A 12,389-nucleotide genomic window follows, 5' to 3' on the forward strand; every position below is an offset into this window, starting at 1 on the left:
TCAATGGCCATACTCTGGTAACTCACAAAGTGCTGGAGGAACTCGATAGGTCAGGCAGCATCTGTGCAGGGATTGAACAGATGACATTTCAGGCCAGACTCTTCTTCACACTGAAGAAGTGACCCCACTCGAAATGGCACCTGTCCATTCCTTATCTATTTCACTGAGTTACTCCTGCATTTTGTGTCTGCCTCCAATCGTGTTGGCCCAGCTCTGGGGGTAGGAGTGGGGGTCGGATCCGGGTCCACAATGGCCGTGAGCCCCAGGCCGAGCTCGGCGATCGTTTGCCTGCTTCTGCTGCTGTTGGAGGTGAGGCGTTGCGTCGTGCCAGGGTCTTGGGCCTGTCCCACTTTGGCCGTCAGTTACACGACAGGCCGTTAGCGCGCGAAGATTTCGTTCGGTACAAAATTTCGGAGCGCCGCGCGATACAGCGCACAACTCCATACCGCTCCGCGCTCCTCAGTGAGACCGGCCCCACGCGGCCACACGATGCCCGTGCGCCCCAACGCGACAACGAGGTCGCGTAATTTGCGTGCCAACGACTCGCAAGTGGGACAGGCCTTTACTCCAGCATTCTGTGTCTATCTTCAGTATAAACCAGCATCTGCAGTTATTTCCTACACATCTGTCAAATCTTCCTTGATTCGGGAATTGTTCTGTTGCACTAGAAATTTGTTATTACTACTCCATAATCGAAGAAGAGTGGGGGAGAGGTACGGACTTGTCAGTTTAATGTCAGATCCATGGAAGCTACGAAAATCTAGGGATAAGGTGACTTGGAAAAAGCATGAGGTGATTACTGTGAACCAGTGTGGCTGTGTTATGTTAGGTCATGTCTGACTAATTGTAGTGAATGTTTTGACCAGGTCATTAACAAGATGGAGAGGGAGTATGTATGGATTATATCTATAGTGGACTTGCATGAGGAATTCAATAAGATGCCACACACGACTATTAGGAGCACAAAATAAACCCCATTCCCTGCCAATACGCAGCGGGTACATTAACCCTTGGACTGTAGCTTGATTTTGACATTGATTTGCTTTTTTATTAAGGAAGCACAAGATTTCAACAAACACAGCAGCAACAGGCACAATGGTAGAGTTGCTGCCTGGCAGCGCCAGAGACCCAGGTTCGATCCTGACTACGGGTGCTGTCTGTACGGAGTTTGCACGTTCCACCTGTGACCGCGTGGGTTTTCTCCGGGTGCTCCGGTTTCCTCCCACCAAAGACGTTCAGGTTTGCAGCCTTATTGGCTTCGGTAAAAAATTGTAAATTGTCCCTAGTGTGTGGGATAGTGCTAGCATACGGGAATCGTTGGTTACCATGGACTTGGTGGGCCGAAGGGCCTGTTTCCATGCTGTATCTCTAAAGTAAAGTCTAAAACACCTGGTACCCTGGGGTTTTGAAAGAAGCATCAATAGAGATATTGGATGCTTGATGCTTGACCTGCTGAGCTAGGTCTAGGTTTAAGTTTCGGTTTATTATTGTCACTTGTACTGAGGTACAGTGAAAAGCTGTGTTTTGCATAAAAAAACATACATAAATGCCATCAGTTCAAACTCAATTACAGTAGATAGGACAAAGGGGAAGATATAGTGTGCAGAATATAGAAACAAGGAATTGCAGTTGCTTGTTTGTACCAAAGATAGATACAAAGTGCTGGAGTAAAGGGCCTGTCCCACGAGCATGCAACCTGCATGCGGCAAGTGCGACCGAACCAGAAGCGGGGGCCGTGCGGAGGTTGAGTGAGTGACATGAAGTTCGAGCGAAATCCGCGGGAAGTCCGCGCGTGATGTACGGCGTTGAGACGGTCAGTTTTTCGGAGCCCCGCGCGATGTCGGGACCAACTCCGCACAACTCCATACGGCTACGGCGATCAAAGTGGGACCGGCCCCGCGAGGCCGTACGGCTCAAACGACCACGTTAGGTCGCGCTTGCCGCATGGAGTCGCATGGTTCGCGCTTGCCGCATGGAGTCGCATGCTCGTGGGACAGGCCTTTAACTCTTCCCAGTTCTCCGACTAGTCTGACTGTCCTCGTTTACACTTTAGAATCTCTAGTTGCTTTGTCATTACCTTCTCCTAGCTAACAATGATCTAGTCTACATTCTCCTTGATCTCCGCCCCCTTTGCCCCATTTTCACACCTTACATTTCCTTATCTCTGTATCTCCCTTTCCCCTGATTCAGTCTGAAGAAGGGTCTCGACCCAAAACGTCACCCATTCCGTCTCTCCAGAGATGTTGCCTGTCCCGTTGAGTTACTCCAGCATTTTGTGTTTAGCCTCGGTTTAAACCAGCATCTGTAGTTCCTTCCCACAATATTTTGTCCTTCATCCAGGATTGTGGAGACTGCCGTAACATGCTCATTTAGCACCACGGCTTCCACCTCTGTCTCAGTGAGTAGATCTCCTTTATTACCACTCATTTACTGATTACATGCCTTCGGACTCTACTCGCTGGAGCTGGGGTTATTAATCTTGTGTCTGTACTGATTAGTACTGCAAGATAGATCATGGAGTTCACAGAACTGATTGTGTTCAGAGGGATGGACAAATCTCAGTGGAGACATCCTCGGCCGCCTGATTATTTATTGCTTTTATTTAATCCACTCGCAGGATGTTAGTGTCAAAGGCAGCGGCAGCTCATAACTACCCTTGAAATGTACCGTTTCCACAGGGCAGATTGGAATAAGTCACGTTGCTTCAGGTCTGGAGGCACAGGGAAGGTAACGCAGAATTACGTAAACAGCATTAGACAACCAGATGGGTCTTGTACAATAATCCAGTAGTTTCATGGTCACCATTACTCATTGGCTTTTTAATTCCAGAATTTAATTTAATTAACTGAGTTTAAACTCTCCAGCTGTTACACGATCATTGAAGTCAGGCTTCGGATTGCTCATCCATACAGTATCATCCTCAATTTTAATAATTCTCCCCTTTTTAGACATCTCCCCGCGAGTCTGGTCATACTGCAACTGAGAACGGCAAAACAAATGGCTAAATAAGGAACGAGTCGATTAACATAATCCCAGCAATGTGTAGGTTAACATACGATGAGCGTTTGACGGCACTGGGCCTGTGCTCGCTGGAGTTTCGAAGAATGAGAGGGGGACCTCGCTGAAAACTACAGAATAGTAAAAGGCTTGGATAGAGTGGATGTGGAGAGGATGTTTCGACTGGTGAGAGAGTCCACGACTAGAGGTCATAGCCTCAGAATTAAAGGACGTTCTTTTAGAAAGGAGATGAGGAGGAATTTATTTGGTCAGAGGGTGGTGAATCTGTGGAATTCTTTGCCACAGTAAGTAAGTTTATTGGCCAAGTATTCACATACAAGGAAGGTACACAAAATTGCTGGAGAAACTCAGCGGGTGCAGCAGCATCTATGGAGCGAAGGAAATAGGCGACGTTTCGGGCTGAAACCCTTCTTCAGACTGCTTGTTCACATACAAGGAATTTGCCTTGGTGCTCCGCCCACAAGTAACAACATGACATACAATGACAAGTTACGAATGACTCAGAAAACACTAAACATTAATAATAATAAAACATTCATGATAAAAACACCATTGATCAAGCATGTGAACCAACAAAACACCAGGTCAAAGGGAGGCTACAGATTTCTGGCTGTTGAGTAGAGCAACTACTCGTGGATAAAAACTGTTTTTATGTCTGGCTGTGGAATTCTTTACCACAGAAGGCTGTGGAGACAGAGACTGGGGATATGTTTAAGGCAGAGATGTATAGATTCTTGATTTGTATGGGGGTCAGAGGTTATGGGGAAACGGCAGGAGAATGGGGTTAGGAGGGAGAGATAGATCAGCCATGATTGAACGGCGGAGTAGACTTGATGGGCCGAATGGCTTAATTCTGCTGCTATCACATATGATCTTATGATATAAGGTGCAGGGTGCAGGGTGCAGGGTGACAGGACCTTTAGGTTTAGTGTTTATCATTGTCATGCAAACCGAGGTAAAGTGAAAAGTTTGGACTTTGAGAACTGGATACTATACATACTATGTTAGTGTTCCCATGCACCCAAGATGGTGACGCAGTCAATGTGCAGTGGGCACAAGAACCGTGCATGGTCATTTCTACCATAACTGTTGTGGGCAGATGCACCGGTCCCAGGAAGATGGGGGGAAGATGAGGATAAATATGTTTATCACTCATGCTGTTTGCTCATTGACAATAACTTTAATTAAATTGCCGTTTCACTGTTACTGACCATTCAATCTTCAAAGCCACTAAAAACCACGGGAAGGCTGAAATCAACCACACTTGTTGACATTGACTGATTATTTTAATATTAGTTCATTAATAAATCACAATACTATTATGTTAGTTAGTTAGTTTATTGTCATGTGCAGTGAGTTACAGTGAAAGACTTTTGTTGGGTGCTAACCAGACAGGGGAAAGGCTAGACGTGATTACAATCGAGCCGGCCACAGTGTGCAGGTACAGGATAAAGGGACTAATGTTGGTGCAAGATAAAGTCCAGTAAGATAGACACCAAATGCCGGAATAAGTCAGCGGGACAGGAAGCATCTCTGGAGAGTAGGAATGGGTGATGTTTTGGGTCAAGACCTTTCTCCAGACTGGTCTCAACCCGAAAACGTCACCCATTCCTTCTCTCCTGAAATGCTGCCTGGCAGTCCCGCTAATTTATTCCAGCATCTTCCTTCCTACACCTAAAGTCAGATTAAAGGTAGTCCAAGGTGACTCGGTGGTGGACTGCCCTCTGCAGTCAAAGTCTGATGTCCTTCAAATCCCTTTCCAAATCTCCCAGCCTCTCCCTTGTCTCTCTGCGCCTTTCAGACTCATCTTATAACCACCTTCAGTGACTGAGTTTTGAGTCATCTCCTTCAGTGTCGAGTTGTGTTCGTCAGCTTTCCTGTGAAGAGCGGGGTACTTTGCTGCAATGCAGAACATAGAATACAGGACAGTACATCACAGGAACAGGTCCTCTGGCCCACCATGTTTGTACGATGCAGGACTCCAGGATAGACCCATCTAATCTGCCTGCAAGTGATCCATATCTCTCCATTCTCTAAATATCCATGTGCCTACATAAAAGCCTCTTAAACACCACTATTGTATCTGCCTCCTCCTCCACCACCACTCCTGGCAGTGCGTTCCAGGCACCCACCACTCTCTGGGTAAAAATATTTGCTCGCCTTTAAAACTTGCCACTCTCACCTTAAAGCTATGTCCTCCAATCTATGTTGATAGAATGGAACGGTTGGGCTTGTACACTCTGGAGTTTAGAAGGATGAGAGGGAATCTTATTGAAACATATAAGATTATTAAGGGCTTGGACACGCTAGAGGTAGGAAACATGTTCCCAATGTTGGGGGAGTTCAGAACCAGGGGCCACAGTTTAAAAATAAGGGGTAAGCCATTTAGAAGGGAGATGAGGAAAACCTTTTCACACAGAGGGTTGTGAATCTGTGGAATTCTCTGCCTCAGAAGGCAGTGGAAACCAATTCTCTGGATGCTTTCAAGAGAGAGTTAGATAGAGCTCTTAAAGATAGTGGAGTCAAGGGATATGGGGAGAAGGCAGGAACGGGGTACTGATTGTGGATGATCAGCCATGATTGCAGTGAATGGCGGTGCTGGCTCGAAGGGCCGAATGGCCTACTCCTGCACCTATTGGCTGACGTTTCAACTATGGGTAAAAGGTTCTGACTGTCTACCCTGTCTATATCTCTGATTTTGTACAGAGGCTTTATAATCAATGTAAACATCATAATCCATGTAAATTCAAGGAAACTTTCTGCTTCTTTCTGATGATACGGGCAGATTCACATAAATAATTCCCCTGATTCTCATGAAATCCCGTGCGGTTCAGATCTGGGCATAATCTTGATGCAACTCTGCTGGGGGCCCGAAGATCAGTGATTTGCAACAATTAGAACCTGTTAATTAACAGATACATTACTGACTTTAGCTTTTTGGATCAGTTCAAAGTATAACCTCCTGCACCAGTACTGATGTGGATTGGCACATTCAGCACTGAAGCTCGATCATCAAATAAGAACATCCCTCTCCCTCTCACACTACACACTCCTGTCACACACACACACAGCCAATGTACACACCACACTCACCTCACTCACACACATACCCCACACACCTACACACACCTCACACATACATACACCTGACATACAAACCACAACACAAAACATCATACACAAACACACACATGACACACAAATGTGCACACTATACGCACCTCTCACCAAAGTCAAACATACACCCCTATCTATTTCTCACACGTTCCATGCATCCACATGCACGCTTACACAGCACACGCATGCACACCACACACATGCACACCACACACATACACAACACACATACACACATACACACCACACACATACACACACACACACATACACACATACACAGACACATACACACACACACACACACACACACACACACACACACACACACACACACACACACACACACACACACACACACACACACACACACACACACACACACCACCACACACACACACACACACACACACACACACACACACACACACACACACACCCACACACCCACACACAGGGCACGATACTGTACCTAGTGCTGTACCTAGTGCTGTACCTAGTGCTGTACCTAGGGCTATTACCTTCCAGCAAACAATCAGTCTGTCCCGTTGCTTTATCCCTTCAACTGATCCAAAACAAAACTGATCCTAAAACCCAGCTGTGGATTAGCTCTTGTACTGCACGTTGTGACATTTTGCAGAGGAGCAGAGCTTGTTTGTGTGTACAGGCTGCGGCTTTACAGCTGGGCTCCATCCACACTGGAAGGTGAAGAGGGAGCGGGCAACTGAGTTGGATGATCAGCCATGATCATATTGAATGGCGGTGCAGGCTCGAAGGGCCGAATGGCCTACTCCTGCACCTAATTTCTATGTTTCTATGTTTCTATGTCTTGCTCCCTTCATCAACGAAAGGATAATTAACTCCCCTGGACTAATCTTCCCTACACGAGATAAACACAAAATGGGGGTTGGGGGAGGGCGTTGATGGGGGGGGGGGGGGGGGGGGGAGGTCTTGATTGGGGGGGGGGTGTGGGGGGGGGTTTATTGATGTGCTTCTCTCGCCACAGTCATAGAGTGATAGTGTGGAAAAAGGCCCTTTGGCCCATCTTGCCCACACCAGCCAACAATGTCCCAGCTACACTAGTCCCACCTGCCTGCGCTTGGCCCATATCCCTCCAAACCTGTCCTATACATGTACCTGTCTAACTGTTTTTTTAAACGTTGGGATAGTCCCAACCTCAGCTACCTCCTCTGGCATCTTGTTCCATACACCCACCACCCTTTATGTGAAAAAGTTACCCCTCAGACTCCCATTAAATCTTTTCCCCCTTCACTTTGAACCTATGTCCTCTGGCCCTCGATTCCCCTTCTCTGGGCAAGAGACTCTGACTCGATCTATTCCTCTGATGAGAGGAGTGGCTGTAAGCTGTTGCTTCTGCTGTCAGTCAGGCAGACTAGTGTACGGGTCACGCTGTTGATGCCTTGTCCTCCGTTACCATGGCGAGCAGCGCCGCCTTCATCACCGGTCTGCGCTATTTCACAGCGATACAGAAAGAAAAAAAAAATCCGAATTTCCCATTCGTCCAAACAAAATGAAATTGCCCCGCGTTGGAATGGTCTTGCCCGCTTCCTCTGATGCCTGGACTATTTTTAACACTCGATTAAAAGACATGGGATTGGGAGCTGTGGTGGGGAGAGGCAGCTTGGTCCTGTTGGACATGTGGAGGGAGAAAGCGCAGAAGCTGGTGTCGACACCAAAGGCTGGAGTAACTGAGCGGGGACAGGCAGCAACCTCTGGGCGAGTGGTCTACCCAGCTCCATGGGCATGTTGAGCATCCCAGCCCGGCACTGGGGCACTGGGATGGAGCAGAGACTGGATGGGGCGAGGGAACCAACACTAACATCTCGCTGCCCTGCTCTCCGCGTCTTGGGAGCGGAATAAAGACACAGAACCTCCTTGGCAGTGAGTCCGACAACTTGCTCGAGTGGAGCGGCCAGGGTCACGGGGCGGCGATGGCCATTGGGACCTGGGCAGATTGAAGGGAGTCACAAACATGAGCATCTCCTTGGTGGGCACCATCCTCTACATCCATGTCGGCTGGCGCTGGGCGGCTTCGGGGACCTCCAGCCCAGCCCCCCCGAGATGTGGAATGGATCTGGGATCTCCACCATGGCCAGGTCCCCAGTTGGCGGCGGCGCCTCGGACCGGGACATCACGGACGCGGCCACTCGCTTCCTCTACACGGGCGATCCCGCCAGGCTGGAGCTTGTCAACTGCACCAGGCGGGTGGAGATGAGAGGGGTGAAGGGCCAGGCGGCCTCCAGCCTCCACCCCGTGGTCCACGGCGCCGTAGACACCATGCTCCACGCCACCAACTTCCTCAACTTGGTCTTCCAGACCAATGACATCCGCGAGTCGAGCGTCAGGGAGGACATGGAGTGGTACCACGCCCTGGTCAGGAGCATGGTGGAGGCTGACCCCAACATATACAGGGCGCTCCTCACTCTGGACGTGCCGGCCACACCTTCCCAATCCCAGCTGGTTCTCCAGGCCACCAGGAAGAAGGACGCCATCCTCCTGCAGGACCTGTCCCGCTCCCAACACCTGAAGAACCAAACAGCCGACGGCGACTGGTTCCAGGGACTGAAGTTTCAGAAGGTCCCTCGTCTCAACAAGAGGCTCCTGCACAACGACCTGCAAACACTGGACACCCCGAAATGGAGCCAAGGCGACAGCTACATGGTCGATAAAAGCCACGTCAAGTGGTCGAGCCCTTTCTTGGACTGCGAGGACGAGAAGCTACTCCCCAAGTGGATGGTCACCATGTCCACCTCATTCTACGGACTCAAACCAGATCTCAGTCCCGAATTCAAGTAAGTTCAACAAGATCCCTCTGCTTTGTTGCTGGCAGTCAGTCAGGCAGGGGTTGCGGGGAGAAGGCATGAGAATGGAGGAGGCAGTTGAGGCTGGGGCTATGGCAACGTTTAAGAAACAATTCGGGTACAATAGACAATAGGTCGCCATTTGGCCCTTACAATGTGATAGATCACAACAGTACCCCGTTCCTGCCTTCTCCCCCATATCCCCTGTAGGACATGGAGGACAGGTTCAGAGGCATTTGGCAAATTCGCAGCGGGACTAGTGTAGCTGGGACCGTCAGTGTGGGCAATTCAAAGATGTGTATCACTCTATGATTCATGGGGCAATGGACAATATGCAGGAGTAGACCAAGCCACAGTACCCCGTGATCATGGCTGATTCCAATCAGTGCCTCCTCTCCCCATATCCCTTGACTCCGCTATCTTTAAGGGTTCTATCTAACTCTCTTTTGAAACCATCCAGAGAATTGGCCTCCACTGCCTTCTGAGGCAGCGAATTCCACAGAATCACAACTCTCTGGGTGAAAACGTTCTCCCTCATCTCTGTTCTAAATGGCTTCCCCCTTATTCTTAAAGGGGTAAGAGGTCTTGAGAGGGGAAGGTTGATCAGCCATGATTGAATGGCGGTGTGGACTTGATGGGCCGAATGGCCTAATTCACCTCCTATAACTTATGAACTTAACTAATTCAGTAACTGGGATGTTACCGACCACCCACCTGCAACCATTTTTCTATTTGATCTTTTGTTTGTGCACGTCGGGTTAATTGCATTAGTCGAAACTGGCAATCTCCCACCCCACCTGTCCCTGTCCCACTGTACGAGGTAATTCAAGAGTTCTCCCGAGTTTCCCCTGATTCGAACTTGGAGAATTACGGTAATAGCCACTCGTAGGTACTCGGGGCTCTCGTTGGCATTTTTCAACATGTTGAAAAATCTTCACGAGCTTACCGCATTTCCCCAGTACCTACCGTTAGCGTTACGAGCCGCTAAGAGACGTCCCGAGCTCCGACGTACCCGCTACGTACACTCCACGAGTTTGATTTTGTTTTAAACTCGTGAGAGCTCTTGGGTAAACTCGTATAGTGGGACAGGCCCTAAAATCCCCATTGCCATGTGCTGAGGCTGGGCTGCTTTGGAAACAGCACTTTGATGTGACTAGTGACTTACTATCCTGTCTATGCGACTCATAGAACAGTGCAGAATGGCAACAGGCCCTTCGGCCCACACTCTCTGTGCTGAACATGATGCCAAGCCCAATTCTCATCAGCCTACATGATACATGATGCATATCCCTCCATCCCGAGAAAAACATTTTTCACACAGAGAGTGGTGAATCTGTGGAACTCTCTGCCACAGAAGGTAGTTGAGGCCACAGTTCATTGGCTATATTTAAGAGGGAGTTAGATGTGGCCCTTGTGGCTAAAGGGATCAGGGGGTATGGATGGAGAAGGCAGGGATGGGATACTGAGTTGGATGATCAGCCATGATCATATTAAATGACGGTGCAGGCTCGAAGGGCCGAATGGCCTACTCCTGCACCTAATTTCTATGTTTCTACGTATCTATGTATCCAGGTGTTCCTAACGCACACCTCCAGATTCAGGGTAGATTTCGTCCCAGCTGTTCTCAGGCAACTGAACCACCCTATCACCAAGTAGAGGGCAGTCCTGAACTACTATCTACCTCATTTGTGACCCACAAACTATGTTTGATCGGACTTTGCTGGCTTTACCTTGCACTGAACGTTATTCCCTTTTCATGTATCTGTACACTGAGAACGGCTCGATTGTAATCATGTATTGTCTTTCCGCTGACTGGTCAGCACGCAACAAACACCTTTCACTGTACCTCAGGACACGTGACGTGACTGTGAACTAAATTATCTAAAAGACTCATTGAGAGGGAAGACAATTCATCTCACAGCTTCTCCAAAACATAGCGGCAGACACAAATTAGTTGCCCGTAACTTTGTTTATTTTTGTTTTTAAAAATGTTGTCTTCTTGCAAAAGAATTGCCCAGATTTCTGTGCTCTGTGTTTGCAAGCCTCCAGTGACATAACGCCTTGTACTGAAATAAATAGCTTCACCATCTTACACGATGTTACTGTGACGAAACTCATTGGGGCGTAGAGTTGCTGCCTTACAGCGGCAGTGACCCGGGTTCGATACTGACTACGGTTGGTGTTTGTGTCGAGTTTGTACGTTCTCCCTGTGACCTGCGTGGGTTTCTCCGTCATCTCGGGTTTTCCCCCACATTCCAAAGGCGTGCAGGTTTGTAGGTTAATTGGCTTCGGTTAAAAATAGTCCCTGGTGTTTGTAGGATAGTGTTAGCGTACGGGGCGATCGCTGGTCATCGCAGACTCGGTGGGCTCAGTATCTCCAGAGTGTAACGTGTAAAGGTCAGGGGGAGGGAGGTTGCAGGTGAGTGACAGGTAACATCACCTTAGTAAAGTTCATAGGAGCTGAGTACAAGAGTTGGGAAGTCATGTTACAGGTGTACAAGGTGTACAGGTGAGGCCATGTTTAGAGTGTTGTGTACAGCCATGGTCACCCTGCTGTAAGGAGGATGTCGTTAAACTGGAAAGGGTACAAATAACATATACAAGGAACTGTAGGGACTGGGGTTGTGGGGAGAAGCTGGGCAGGCTGAGGGTGACCTTACAGAGGCCGGTGGGGCAGGGATAAAGAGAATTGCCACAGTATTTTTCCCAAGGTAGGGGAGCCTTAAACTAGAGGGCATTGGTTTAAGGTGAGAGGGGAAAGATTTCAAAGGGTCCCTTTCTCACACAGTGTGTGTCTTAGGAACAGGAAGTGGCAGAGGTGGTACAATTATGTCATTGAAAAGACACTGGACAGGTACATGGGATGGGAAAGGTTTAGAGGGATATAGATCAGGAACAGGTAAGTGGGATGAGGTTGGTTGGGCAACCTGGTTGACATTTCTGAATTGGTCTGAAGAACCAGTTTCCATGCTGTATTTAGTAGCTCTGTGAGTTGTTTTTTTAGTTTAGATATACAGTGTGGAAACGTGCCCTTTAGCCCACTAAGTCTGTGTCGACCAACTATCGCCCCTACACTAGTTCTATGTTTTCCCAGTTTCCCATCCATTACACTAGGGGCAAATCACAAAAGCCATTTAACCTACAAACCCACACGTCTTTGGAATGTGAGAGGGATGGGAAAATCCCACATGGTCAGTGGGAGAACGTACAAACTCCATACATAGAAACATAGAAATATAGAAAGTAGGCCATTCGGCCCTTCGAGCCTGCACCGCCATTCAATATGATCATGGCTGATCATCCAACTCAGTATCCCATCCCTGCCTTCTCTCCATACCCCCTGATCCCTTTAGCCACAAGAGCCACATCTAACTCCCTCTTAAATATAGCCAATGAACTGTGGCCTCAACTACATTCTGTGGAAGAGAATTC

The 12,389-nt window shown here is 48.4% G+C and overlaps 1 protein-coding gene across 1 annotated transcript in view; it reads left to right on the forward strand.

The window, feature by feature from the left end:
• The first annotated feature begins 7,304 nt into the window (after positions 1 to 7,304).
• Positions 7,305 to 12,389, forward strand: part of gpr179 (G protein-coupled receptor 179) — a 71,304-nt gene continuing 66,219 nt past the window's right edge. Inside the window, exon 1 of the mRNA XM_055656839.1 lies at positions 7,305 to 8,948. Coding sequence (XP_055512814.1) covers positions 8,218 to 8,948 — 731 coding nt within the window. The 5' untranslated portion in view covers positions 7,305 to 8,217. The remainder of the gene's footprint in view (positions 8,949 to 12,389) is intronic.

Source organism: Leucoraja erinacea, chromosome 27, assembly GCF_028641065.1.
Source record: "Leucoraja erinacea ecotype New England chromosome 27, Leri_hhj_1, whole genome shotgun sequence".
Lineage (NCBI taxonomy): Eukaryota > Metazoa > Chordata > Chondrichthyes > Rajiformes > Rajidae > Leucoraja > Leucoraja erinaceus.